Genomic DNA, 13,475 nt, shown 5'->3' with positions numbered 1-13,475 from the left:
TTCCCTGCGATGGCCGTTTCGTGACCCTCCTCCACCACTTTACTGTCTCAACTCAGACGTCTGGGCCTCTTCAATCAAAATCTCGCAAATTTCCCTCTTATTAAAGTGACGAGGAACTCCATCTCTCATTATCATCGTCTTCAGGCTCTGGGGGAGTTTCCTTCATACCCTAAGTGATGGTGATCTACTAAAACTTTAAAACCTGAAACTAAAGATTGTTCTTCTGGTTAATAATGAAATTGATCTGACAACAAATTTTCCACTATGACTCTTCCATGATTGAATTTTTGTAGTTGATTCCTTTTGCAAAAACAAACTCTTAATGTTTCAAAAGTGTTCTTCGTTGAGACATTCTTACCAATATTCCCAATAACTTTTTCTGATGACAACATGTTTCAAAATAGATTAGCGAGGGTTGATACATCCAATCTGAAAACCCCTAATTTAATATTTTCTTTATAAATCATCCGAGTGTCACGCTTGTTGAGCAATGCTCAGTCTCTAAAGCCCAAAGGGTTATTCATGCACATCATGACAAAGATCTGTCTGATTGCCAGACGCAAACTACACCATAGGGAGCTCCAGGAATGGTGATTTGAGTGAATAGTGAATTAGGTAAAGATGTGAGATCAGAAGAACGCAGCTAGGGATGATTCAGCTCCCCACTGGCTCTGGAGATGTCTATTTCGATCTAATAATCAGTAAGTCCACAGGAAGCATATGGTCCCAAAGTGTAAACATTTATAGCGCAGAAGAGTGGAAAAAAATCATTTAATGACACCTGTAATGATAGGATTACCTTAAACAACGTAGGTGTCTGGTCTTGTGCTTGTTTTCTACTGTATTACATGGGAATGCCCTCATGTACCGACCTCGAAAAGTATCACAACTGACGAGCCCTTCAAATGCATGGGGCAAATATAGAATAATGAGGTCAAGTAACTCAGTGTAATGAGCCTGGCCTATTTCTCCCCTATATCCATCCACCATTTGTCAGTTTGTACAAGGAAAAAAATCACCCTTACTACATTGAAAGCAGTGCCATAATACTGCAGTGCATGTCTCTGCATATTAGGGTGCATCACCGTGATGCGAGGTGGGAGGACCGTGGAAATAAAGCTGTTTGAGAACAACTAGGAACAGGCAAATAGAAACACTGCCAGGCGGGCCTGTTGGCTGTCAGTTTTCTGGCTTGTCTGACTAATAAATTTCTGCAGCAAAGCCCTCTAGCAGGATGAGCTACATGTATATTTAAAGAGTTCATTAATAGATGTGTGTGCATTCCGCATATATTTATTATATGTATGTCCCCCAAATACTTATCCATGTACATATCTACTTTTCTTCAAAGTAAGAAATGAAGAGCCAAGTTGCTGCAACAAGCCTTCTCTTTGTAAAATATTTGTGTTCCTGACTGCAGTCATCCGGATCCCAACACAAGGGATTAAAATGATTTGCTCAGGCTTGGTTTAGCCTTGTTTTGGCTTTTGCAGCCACTGAATTAAATTTGGAATGAAGAGGGGAAGTGGCTTACTACTCCATATGCGATGGTGTCGCTGTACATCCTCATCTCGGGGTAGATGTTGACCAGGTACCATCTGAAGGTTTTACACTGCAGTCTCTTCCTCAAGGCTTTCCTTTCAGAGATATCGCCAATATCTATCCCTGAGTCCTGAGTCCAAAGAATCAGACACACACACAGGGAGAGACACAGAAGTACACGCAAAGCATAAAATTGATTAATGGTGGTTTGAGGAGAAGTGAATCAGATAATGGGCCATTAAGGAGCAATGCACAACCATTCTTGTATGTCTGAAAAGCCTCTATAGGGTTTTGATTTTTCCTCCTCTGGCTTGAAAACCATTTACTATTCCAGCTGCCACAGTCAGGACCAGTCTCCTGTTACTATCTGCCTTGTCTTGTCCACTGATGCCTCTCTTTAATAACTCAAAAGCCAAACAGCTAACTGCAGTGGCGGAAATTGTTGCTGACATGGTTTTCTGTTGTTCCGAAACATCAAAAAGTGAACTCCGACGGGTGCGAGCAGACATGAACACTGGCACAGTGTTGATTTTTACACTCTCTGAGGTAAATTAATACAGACAATTTTGCTGTATAGTTAATTCACGGGGCTAAAGCTGAGGCTAAATTTCATGCTTCTTGAGTACAGACTCTGTTAAACGCCTCATTATTGACTGAATGAATTGCCTGCAGATGTTCATCTATTCATAACGTGGATTTACATATTCAAACAGATTATGCAGGAAAAGGAAAAAAAGCTTCAGTGAACAAACATCTGATTTAGCCTTTGAGGGATGCTACATTTAACATCAACAGGATGATTTTAATGTTATTGATTCTTCTTAAAGATCACAGATGCTTTGGTATAGTATAAATGTGTGTTGAACCTGAATTTTTACCTTGAAAGAGCAAACTAAGACACATTTGGCTCAGGTTATCTTTATTCTACATCTAAAATAACACAATAAAGTGACTGAAAAAACAATATGTACATATGTTTTCATCTGTAGTTTATCGTATTAGATAGCTTATTGTGCTCTAAAAACCACAGCTCTTTTTTTAGCACAAAGACATTTTTATGAGCCTAGAGGAGTAGTTCAAAATCAGATTCAACAAGTGGTGCCAGGCACAACAAACCCCGCCCCTCGCACGTATTGTAGCTTATTTGGCATCAATCCAGCTGATGCCATCATGTCTATGCTTGTGCTGATGTCAGCATATCAATTTCCTCTATATATGTGCCAAGTCTGAAATAAATTGAAACAAAATTGATGTTTTTATAGATGTGAAATTTTGACCCATTATAAATAAATGGGAGAAAATTTTTTTAAAAATCATGAAAAAATGTGAACTTTGACCTACTTTTCCCAAAATGTAATCACATTTATTCTGGGTCACTGGCAATCTATAAAGTCAATGTGGTATGAATTCAACCAATAGTTTTGCTGCAACACACGTGAAATTTCGGCCATTGTAAGTAAATGGAAAAAAAAAAAAAAAAAGATGTTAAAAATTCATAAAATATTTGAACTTTGACCTCCTTTTCCCAAAACGTAATGAGATCTATTCTGGGTCAGTGGCAATATATAAACCCAATTTGGTATGAATTCAACCAATAGTTTTGTTGCTAGAGTGTTAACAAACAAACAAACAAACAAACAAAGAAACAAACAAAGTGAATGCGGCAGGGTAACTAAACTTTCACTCTACAACAGATGAAAATCAACCTTTAACATTTAGTTGATATGCCCTGAAGATGCTTGTTTGTCCTGTAGATTTATGTTTGGGTGGTTTTGTGCAGGATTTTTTCCACATCTAATTCCATATTTGTTAGAATGTTCCCTTTGGGTTACAACACAAGGGGCTGCAAAAACAAATTCTATGCACTGGTTTAAAAAAAATGACAAGTTGTTATCACAAGTTGTTTGACCCTGACTGAAGCTCCCTGTGGTCACTGTGTTATTACTACTGGGGACTGATAATCAATATTGCAACATAAGGCACAAACAAAACCAAAACAAACAAAAACCCATTTAGGTGGCTGCATTTATTTACAGAATCCCTTATTTGTGCTGCATTTCACTTTCTTTGTGATTCATTTGATATGAATAAGTTTGGCTGTGTTTTATCTTCAGACAAATTTGCAGGAACAATCCAACCTGACGCTTGACAGGAAAATAAAACCATGACACTCACCTCCTGGGGAATGTTCCAAGCCATGTAGACATGGCTTTTAAACTCATCCATCCAAACCTCTGCCACTCTGAGGGCGTTGCGTCGCACATGAGACGTGAGATCCTCAGTGTACGGCTTATGTGCTCGCTCTATATGTGCAATACGGGCGCAAGGCAGGACTTCCACACTTCCCCCGCACTGCCACACCTGACGGCAGAGCAGAGAGAGAACACCCACAGTCATTTCAGTGCTCAGTTATTTTAAATGCTAAGTCATAGCCTCGCATTGATAAAAAGTCAGAACACACACAGCCTTCCTATCTTTTCCCCCAGCTGTACCAACGGCTGCACAGATGTTGCTGTTACACACTGAAGGGCCATACACCTGATGCTCACTGAGAGGTTAGACTGTCTGTAATACGCTCAAATTGAAGTTTACTTTTCAGTCACAACTTTTATTAAAACTTAAAATTCCTTGTGCTGACAAGGGAAAAATACATCTTACAAGTAAAAAATGTTTGCTGCTTAAATGTTTCATTAACTTGATGAAAAATGTTTTTACTGTGCAGAGCAACGAACCTATAAATACTCCTCCACGGTTCATTTTTACTCATCAGTCATTGTGTTTAAGACGTCGTAGGTACTCTTCCTATTTTTTCTGTTCTTTTTCGATGGATGAAGTCTGTTCTGATTCTAATCACAGTGTGTTTTTTCTTCTGTGTTTCTGTTCCTTTCTGCAGGTATCTCTGGCTCCGGTGCTGTGCGTTTCTGATGTGTGATTACTGGCCTCACCAACCTGCTCACTGTCTGACTGTGTTTGTTTGTTGCCTGTCTATGCTTTCCTTTTCTCTCTACCCTTTCCAGTCACCCCAGCCGGTCAAGGCAAATGACAATCCACCCAGAGCCGCGTTCTGTTGGAGGCTTTTCCTTCTCTTAAAGGGAGTTTTTTTTCCATCCGTTGAGTTTTTGCTCATGGGGGGTTTGTCGGGCCTTTTCTCAGTAATAGTGTACGGTCTTGACCTTAATATGTTAAGTGCATCGAGAGGATTTTTGTTATGATGTGGTGTTTTATAAGTAAAATTAAACCCTTTCACTTTTACACAGGTGAGAAGGGTTCAACACACTGCAATGGGTTATAATAGCATCAATTTTAGGCTGATTGAATAATGTGCATCAACGAGTAGGGGTCAGTCACCACCTCAGCCGTCCATGGTGTACCTGAATGTGAAGCTGTGTCCCTGTAGTGAATGAAGGACTGTTTCACCGTCCGGAAGGGGAATCCTAAATCCTTAATGAACAAAAGTCAGTGACACTAACTCGTCAAATAATGAAGACCACTGGGAGGCTCAGGACCCAGAGATCTCTGTGTGATGGAGTGAATGATGTCAGATTTCAGATAACTTAGATAAATCATAAGTCCAGCATCAAGGAGTAGAGAAACTAATGCACCTTTTTCATTTGTGCATTTTTAAATTAGTTTTGTGCCTGTGAGCTCTGAACTATAATTAGCATTTTTCATGCTTCCCTTCATGCATTTCTTACAAATATGTTTGAGCATTTTAATTGTTGGTTATAATTAATTATGTAAACACAATTTATATTGTTCATGGGACAGATTACAGACTTGACAGTCTTATCTATACCATTTGGCTGTCCATACCCAATTTTCCCTCATAACTTATTAACATTTTAATTTGGTCATTTTGTGACTAACATTAATACATATAAATGGTCTGAATTTTTTAGTAATAACATGTTCAAATAGATGACACAGGAATTAAAGATGGGGACAAACAGAATTATGCTACACAATGCTGCTGAGAATTTAGATAATTCCAGTAACTGAAAAACTTCATAGAGCAATGAAGATATGTGCTTCTGTTTACACGCTCCCACTTACTGGGTCATCAAAGGACGAGTCACTGTGAGAGGCAACGATGCTCAGAAATCACATGAATGTGTGTTCTTAACATCGTCCAGAACATCCAGTGTTTCATTATAAATAAGGGTGAAAACATCACACTGTGCAGTGATGAGCGGACCAGATAACACAGCTGACATGCCTTCTGTAAAACAGAAAAGTGTCATTTCCATCATAAAACCTGCCGCCAAAGACCATCCAGTATCTGGAGCAAATGAACATTCTCAGCAATAAACTGGAATTGTCAGATGTGACATAAACTGGAGATGTGATTGCGACATAAATGAAAGGACATTTAATAGGTTGTCATGTTTGATGGAGGTGTTCGTCCTTGTTGGTGTACTTTCACTGGATAATGTCTACAATAAAAAAATGTTCTTTTTTGTCTCTTACTATTTTGCAATTTATTTTTTCAATTTGCAAAGTTAACCCTGAGCCTCTTTGAAATCCTAAAAATCCCAGTTACAGAACAGCAAGTATTATAATGAGCATTATGCTCATAATAATCAGACACAGTCATTATTTGAAGGTAGATTCAGAAATTTACTCAAGAGACTGTTGGTGAAAGACAGGAAAATAAAAGAGACTATTATACACAGGATTTTTATACCTATTATAATCTTATCTCCTGAAAAAAAAAAAAACCTATCATACTTACCAAATGAGACTGGGAATTATCTGATATACAGATTAATACACAGACAAATAACACAGATCTCTATATTTTTATCTGAATAGAAATCCGCAACTCTCTATACACTTTCTTTCACATTTCTCTGAATGTTTCACAGAGACTGCAGGGTCCTGGCTTCAAACTCAAATTTCCGATATAAAAATGTACAAGTGGTGCCAGGCACAACAGTCCCCGCCCCTTGCATGTATTGTAGCTCATTTTGGCATGGATCCAGCTGATGTCATCATGTCTATGCATGTGCTGATGTCAGTATATCAACTGACTCTGTATATGTGCCAAGTTTGAAGTAAATTGAAACAAAATGGATGTTTTTACAGACATTTGAAATTTGGCCCATTACAAGGAAATGGGAGAAAAAAATGTTCAACTTTGACCTACTTTTCCCAAAATGTAATCACACCTATTCTGGGTCACTGGTAATCTATAAACCCAATTTGGTATGAATTCAACCAATACTTTTGCTGCTAGAGTGTTAAACAAACAAACAAATAATCAAACAGAACCAAAATCAGTACCCCTTGCCTCCACATCGGGTAATAAAAGAAACAAGAACAGAAACTCAGAATAAAAGAAACAATACTGATCCAGACACAAGGATATTCTGGCTACTGTTGCTATTTGATGAGATGAAAAGTAGCAACAATGAATCAAAGTCCTCATTAAACAATCTTCAGTAATTTCAAGACCTACAACAATTAATCATTTAATTGACTGGCAGGAAACTGTTCATCAGCTCAATCACTGCATTCACTGAAATTCTCAACAAAACATTTGATGGTTTTGAAGTCACTGATTGTTTTCTCATTAACTTTAGTCAAGACTAGCTAAACCCAGACCAGACCAGACTCATAACAACGGCTTTATGACACCAGATTATTCAAGAATAGGATTGACAGGTGAATTCATAAGTAAATTGTCTCACCACGACACTGATTTGAGAATAATTTTTAAGGAGAATAAACATCCATGGGAGGGAGCCCAGATGTGTAGTGTCTGAGACCGGGAGAGACACCACTCAGAACAGATAAGCAGTAGGGTTAGTCACACTGCTGTGTTTTCTCTGGGTGCTGTTGTTACAGATGAACTCTTTGTGCTTTCGGTTGCCAAATATCATCAGAAAGGATTTGGCTGATGCAGCATCTCCTCCAGACAACCACAGCCTCTTCCCAGATGAATCAAATCATGACGTTGTAGGTTATATTTACAGCAGAAACTTTTATATCGAACAGTTATGATGTTAAAAAATGAATCAGACAAAGCAACAACAGCAGTGATAATCCAACATTTTGACCAAGCCCAATCTCAGCACTAATGGAGCTGAGTTTGGAAAATATAGGAATAATGGTCAATTGAAGAGACCAATAATTTGTTTTTCACAGTTGTATTGTTCTATCACCTACACTACCAGTCAAAAGTTTGGACTCACCTTCTCATTTAAATGGCATGAGATGGACTGCAGATGGCCAACAAGTGCTCAGCATCACTGGGAACTCCTTCAAGACTTTTGGAAAACATTTCAGGTGACTACCTCATGAAGCTCATCGAGAGAAAGCCAAGAATGGGCAAAGCAGTAATAAAAACAAAATGTGGCTATTTTGTAGAACCTAAAATATAAAACATGCTTTGAGTCATGTCATACTTTTTTTAACTACATAATTCCATATGTGTTCATTCATAGTTTGGATGCCTTCAGTGAGAATCTACAATGTAAATAGTCGTGAAAATAAAGAAAAAACAGGTGAGTCCAAACTTTTGACTGGTAGTGTACATGTGCTTTTTTGAGAAAACTATAAAAATAAAATGTTTTCTTGAAGATTGCTATTTGTTAAGGACACCTAATATATAATACACTGTTTTTGGACTATGTTGCCATGTTTTATGTGTTAACTGAATTAGAATTTCCAAAATGTGAAATCTCCCGGGGGGGGAGGGGGCGGTTGTGGTGGTGGGACTCTGCCGCACGCACACAGTTTGGTGTGAGTGTGAGTGGGAGGTTGCATGCACGCGTTTCGGCCGGTTACCCACGTGCGTCGGTTTCCGTCCTACTTATACAATAGGTACAATGGGGGTACAGGGCGGTGTGGTCCGTGCCCCCTGCAGAAGTGAAACTTTATGTTCATTTACCTTTTCCCTGCCTTCCTGTCCTGGCCTATTATATATTATACATATGCATAATACACGACGGTGATGATTTTTTTTGTATGAAATGTTTGGTGTGGCGGCATGAATAAACCTTACCAGTGGAAACGCTGCACTTATGGTCCCGGTTGCTAAGCGACATCAGCTGATCTGTGAAAATTTGCAGTGCAAAAAAAACTTCCCAGCCGGCACAATGGAAGATTTTTAATATAAAATTTTTAGAGAGGGTGAGACTTTTGATTTTTGGTTGAAGGCCGAGTTATCCTCACCGGCAAAGAAAAGAAAAGGAGAACAACAACAGTGCAGAAGTCAGAGAAGTGAAAATGAAAACACACTTGGATCTGGACGATAGAAAAGAAAAGACCGACATGAGATTAACACCGCCGAATGTGAACCTTAATTGGGCAGGAGTTCAGGTGGGTGACTCACCACTACTACTGGGGTTTTCATCCATTTCACTCTCTTTACTGCAGTCGTTCCTCTGCTGTAATTCACTCTTTCCTCACTCAACTACAGCCGACAGCAGCAGGCTCATGTGTTGGAAAGAAGCTTTACTGCTGGTTGAGGGAAGAGGCGGTGGTTCTGTGATTGTGGACATTTGTAATACAGCCGTGAAATGAAATGCTTAAAAATCGTCTGTGTTTAGAGATGAGATCGCATGCATGTGTGAATCGAGATCGCGATCTTTTAACGATTAATTGTGCAGCCCTAGTCTCTCGTCATTGACTGCAATATAAATATTTTTTCTTCCCGTGGGACCCAACCAGACGGGGCAGGACTTCAACTCTGTATTACAAATGAAATATTTTCAGGTTATATGTAGTTGGTTTAACTAAATATGCAATTTCAAAATATCACTTCAGTCGAGCATTTGCCACCAGAATTCTGAAATGTTACAAAGGAAGTGACTGATTAAGTTCATGAAAAAAACTAAACAAAAAAAACATAGCCAGTACTGAGTCACATGGTTACTAATTAGACCAAGCACATGAATTTACAGATTTGTTCAAGCTGAAAAATACTGCAGTAAGTCAGGCAACACTAGTGCCAGCACTTGAAAAACATAGTCAATTAAAGCTTGTATGCACCGACTGGCCAAAAATAATCCTCCCTCCATGCCTCAGTGTCAACTTTCCTTTTTGACAATGATACTGAGTTTGTGCCTGTGTGACGCCCCTACAGTTAACACTAATTGTCTGCTGCCATTTTGAAATTAATTACAAGAAATGGGTCATTACTGTCACGACGGATGTCTGAGTCTTCAATTATTCTGAAGAGCTGTATTGTTACTCCTCTCAAAAATACAACAATTTTATACAGTTAGGTTTTCCTAATGGTGCACTCTGCTTGGATGATCAAACCCGGCATCTAATTTGCATGGTGACTCAGGCAGCCTATTTTCCATTGTGCTGCTGAAGCGGAAAGCATGGCTCAACAGCACTGCAGCAAACAATTATACCACATTCAATGATGGTGGCATCATCCTGGACCACAAACTAATCTCTGGCTTTTTGTCGTCAAAAAATTGCACGTATATGAAACTGCAACAAGTTGAACCACATGATTCAGTGGTTTTATCACACGTCACTGCGGCACAAATAAACCTACCACCAGACCTGGTCCATGTGTGAGTCGATTTCATGTTATTAAAAGTCAGAGCCTCACTCCACCTAGTCTCTCTGACTCCACTGCAAAGGAACAATCTCACCCAGGACATCACAACCACTCCCTTTCCTTGTAAACTTCAAACTAATCTCCTCAAGAAATACCTCACGTCCCCTTGCTCCCACTTGTATCACACCCCCTTTCGCCATATCTGCCTGCAAATATGCTCCAGTGTAATTCTGCTCTTCCTCGATATCTGCTGTAATTTCTTTTTGCAGAGTGTTCTAGCAGAGAGGCAGCCTCACATTACAGCAATGTTTGGTTAGATCCTTTATCAGTGCACTTTGAGTCTGAGCCTAAGCTAATTTTACTGCTGCCGTCATCACAACCATCTTTGGATGAGAGCAAGAGCTAAATACCATTAATGTAAATGTAATGTAGGTGGAAGCGCTTTATTCATTTTTCTATCATTAGAGGCGCCAGCTAAAGAGCAATGGCTCAAAGTGGATTTTGGGCGTATTGGAAAGCTCTTGAAATACCGTTTTTCACTTTTAAGGACATGAACATTGAATTATGCAAATTTTTGCAAGTCACTGATGCATACAGTGTCAACATTTGCCAAGGAAAAATACATTTAATTTGGGGTGGGTTTAGTCTTTGTTGAAAAAGATCTATAATGCATATATTGGGAAAAGAAATCACATTTTTCCAGCGGCAAAACGACTTGCATATATACACGGCCTGTTGAATGTTAGCACATGGTACTCAAAGCACTTTACACTGTAGCATATTCACCCATTTACTTGGGGTTCAGGGTCTTAATTGGGGACACTTCGACGCATGGTCAGAGGTCAGCGATAGCATGACCAACCTTTCAGTTTGTAGAAAATCCGCTCTATAAAAAGAGCCGAACCAAACAAATTCTGATATTATGAACATTTAACAACCCTGCGATGAACTGGCGACATGTCCAGGGTGTACCAAACCTTCGCCTATAAGAAGCTGGGATAGGCTGCAGCGACCCCCGTGACTCTAGTGAGGATAAAGCTGGTTCAGAAAATGAATGAATGAATGAATGAACATTTAACATCATGATGGGACGACTTCCTGCATAAACAACAACAGAACACTACTTTTTCTACTGTGTCTGTTCAAACCATGTGTAATGTAGCCTTTACTACCATCTAAAATACTGTCTAGACGACCATTACCACATTGATGTACACACTATAACACAAAAAACAACTAAGTACAGAACCCCCCCCCCCACTAAAAAAAACCCAAGATGGTGCATATCTAGGGTTTATCCTAATAAATAAATAAACCACTCATATTTGTGTGAACAGGACAGTGTAATTTATTTGTTCTAAACCTTGTCTTTTTTTGCAGGTTTTTGACAGTTTGCCTTAAATTGTCTTGATATTTTATAGAAACGTAGGTTATATTTTAACTCTATAACTCTATGGCTATAACAGTGCTTTGGTTATGGCTGTAAAAAGAACAGACTTTTGTTTAAATATTACAAAATAACCACTACGGTAATTTTTTTTTTTTTCATCAAATCTTATGAGTTTTTGGTATTTTTCGAACCTTTAACAACTGCTAAATATTAAAATTATTATTGAGAGGGAATATAAAATCTGAGACAAAAGCAATCACTACTTTAATATTTAATTTTCATTTATATGTCGATAAAATATGGAAACTATTATACAGAAAACAACTGAAACAAGGTTGAAAACCAAATTACTGAGACTGACATCCTACTAAATAATTTCAAGAACTTTGTGTTACCTCTGTTGCGTGTACGGTTCCCTGCCTAAAAGTACTATCTTTGGAGCATCAAGCAATCACCCCCTGCAGACTTGAAAGGCATCTGCAACATGTTTGTGTTTCTCTTCTTCCCTGAGAAAAAGCAGCAGCTCTGAGTCCTGACATCAGCAGCAACATAACTAAAAAGTCTAAAAGGGATCAAAAAGTCAAAAATGTCTATTCGTCTAAACGTCTATATGCACTATTTCTGCAGTAAAGGACATGTCTCTGTTGTTCATCCGTATGTTCAATGCCATCCCAGTGGAAGAATTTAAAGCCTCTCTATTCCACAAAGAACACACCAGGACTGAATATTTAGCCTCATATTTAATGTTTCTTTTTTCAGTGAATCAAATAATTGAATCAGGCAACCTCGCCGACCTCCATCAAGGACAACAGTGCTCTCTTCTTTTTCCAGAATATTATTAAACCACAAAAGCCCAAATTAAAAGCTTTGTATTCATCATTTGGCGTCATGTTTGATTATTACCCCGCCCCTTGAAGGGGAGGGAAGGGGTATTGTTTATGGTTTGGTTTGTTTCTTTGTTTCTTTACACTCTAGCACCAAACCTATTGATAGAATTCATACCAAATTGGGTTTCTAGATTGCCAGTGACCAAAAATAGATGTGATTACATTTTGGGAAAAGTAGGTCAAAGCTCAAATTTATATATATATATATATATATATATATATATATATATATATATATATATATATATATATATATATATATATATATATATATATATATATATATATACACAGGGTGGGGAAGCAAAATTTACAATATTTTGAGGCAGGGATTGAAAGACAGTGTATGACCAATTAGTTTATTGAAAGTCATGAGAATTTATTTGCCACAAGAAAATTTACATAATAGAAAATGTTTTTATTCTATGTGTCCTCCTTCTTTCTCAATAACTGCCTTCACACGCTTCCTGAAACTTGCGCAAGTGTTTCTCAAATATTCGGGTGACAACTTCTCCCATTCTTCTTTAATAGTATCTTCCAGACTTTCTCGTAATAGTTTTGCTCATAGTCATTCTCTTCTTTACATTATAAACAGTCTTTATGGACACTCCAACTATTTTTGAAATCTCCTTTGGTGTGACGAGTGCATTCAGCAAATCACACACTCTTTGACGTTTGCTTTCCTGATTACTCATATGGGCAAAAGTTTCTGAAAAGGTATGGATAATAGTAGTAGGTATGATTATGACATCAATATATGTTTGGTTTCAAAACAATTGACGTAGTACCTGCTGAGAAAAAAACAACTAAATGTTCATTGTAAATTTTGCTTCCCCACCCTGTATATATATATATATATATATATATATATATATATATAGATAGATAGATAGATAGATAGATAGATAGATAGATAGATAGATAGATAGATAGATAGATAGATAGATAGATAGATAGATAGATAGATAGATAGATAGATAGATAGATAGATAGATAGATAGATAGATTTTTTTCCCCATGTACTTATAATGAGCCAAATTTCACATGTCTATAAAAAACATCCATTTTGTTTCCATTTACTTCAAACTTGGCTCATATACAGAGGCAATTGATATGCTGACATCGGCACATGCAT

General features: G+C 38.0%; 1 protein-coding gene across 1 annotated transcript in view; it reads right to left on the bottom strand.

Moving 5' to 3' along the window:
- galnt18b (UDP-N-acetyl-alpha-D-galactosamine:polypeptide N-acetylgalactosaminyltransferase 18b) overlaps positions 1-13,475 on the bottom strand; it is a 109,591-nt gene that overhangs the window by 14,789 nt on the left and 81,327 nt on the right. The window contains 2 exon segments of the mRNA XM_030130884.1: positions 1,535-1,672; positions 3,718-3,903. Of these exon segments, the coding sequence (XP_029986744.1) occupies positions 1,535-1,672; positions 3,718-3,903 (324 nt within the window).

This window comes from Sphaeramia orbicularis, chromosome 3 (genome assembly GCF_902148855.1).
Source record: "Sphaeramia orbicularis chromosome 3, fSphaOr1.1, whole genome shotgun sequence".
NCBI classification, from domain to species: domain Eukaryota; kingdom Metazoa; phylum Chordata; class Actinopteri; order Kurtiformes; family Apogonidae; genus Sphaeramia; species Sphaeramia orbicularis.
Note: the sequence above shows the minus strand (reverse complement) of the source record. Positions and strands in the feature narration are given on the sequence as shown.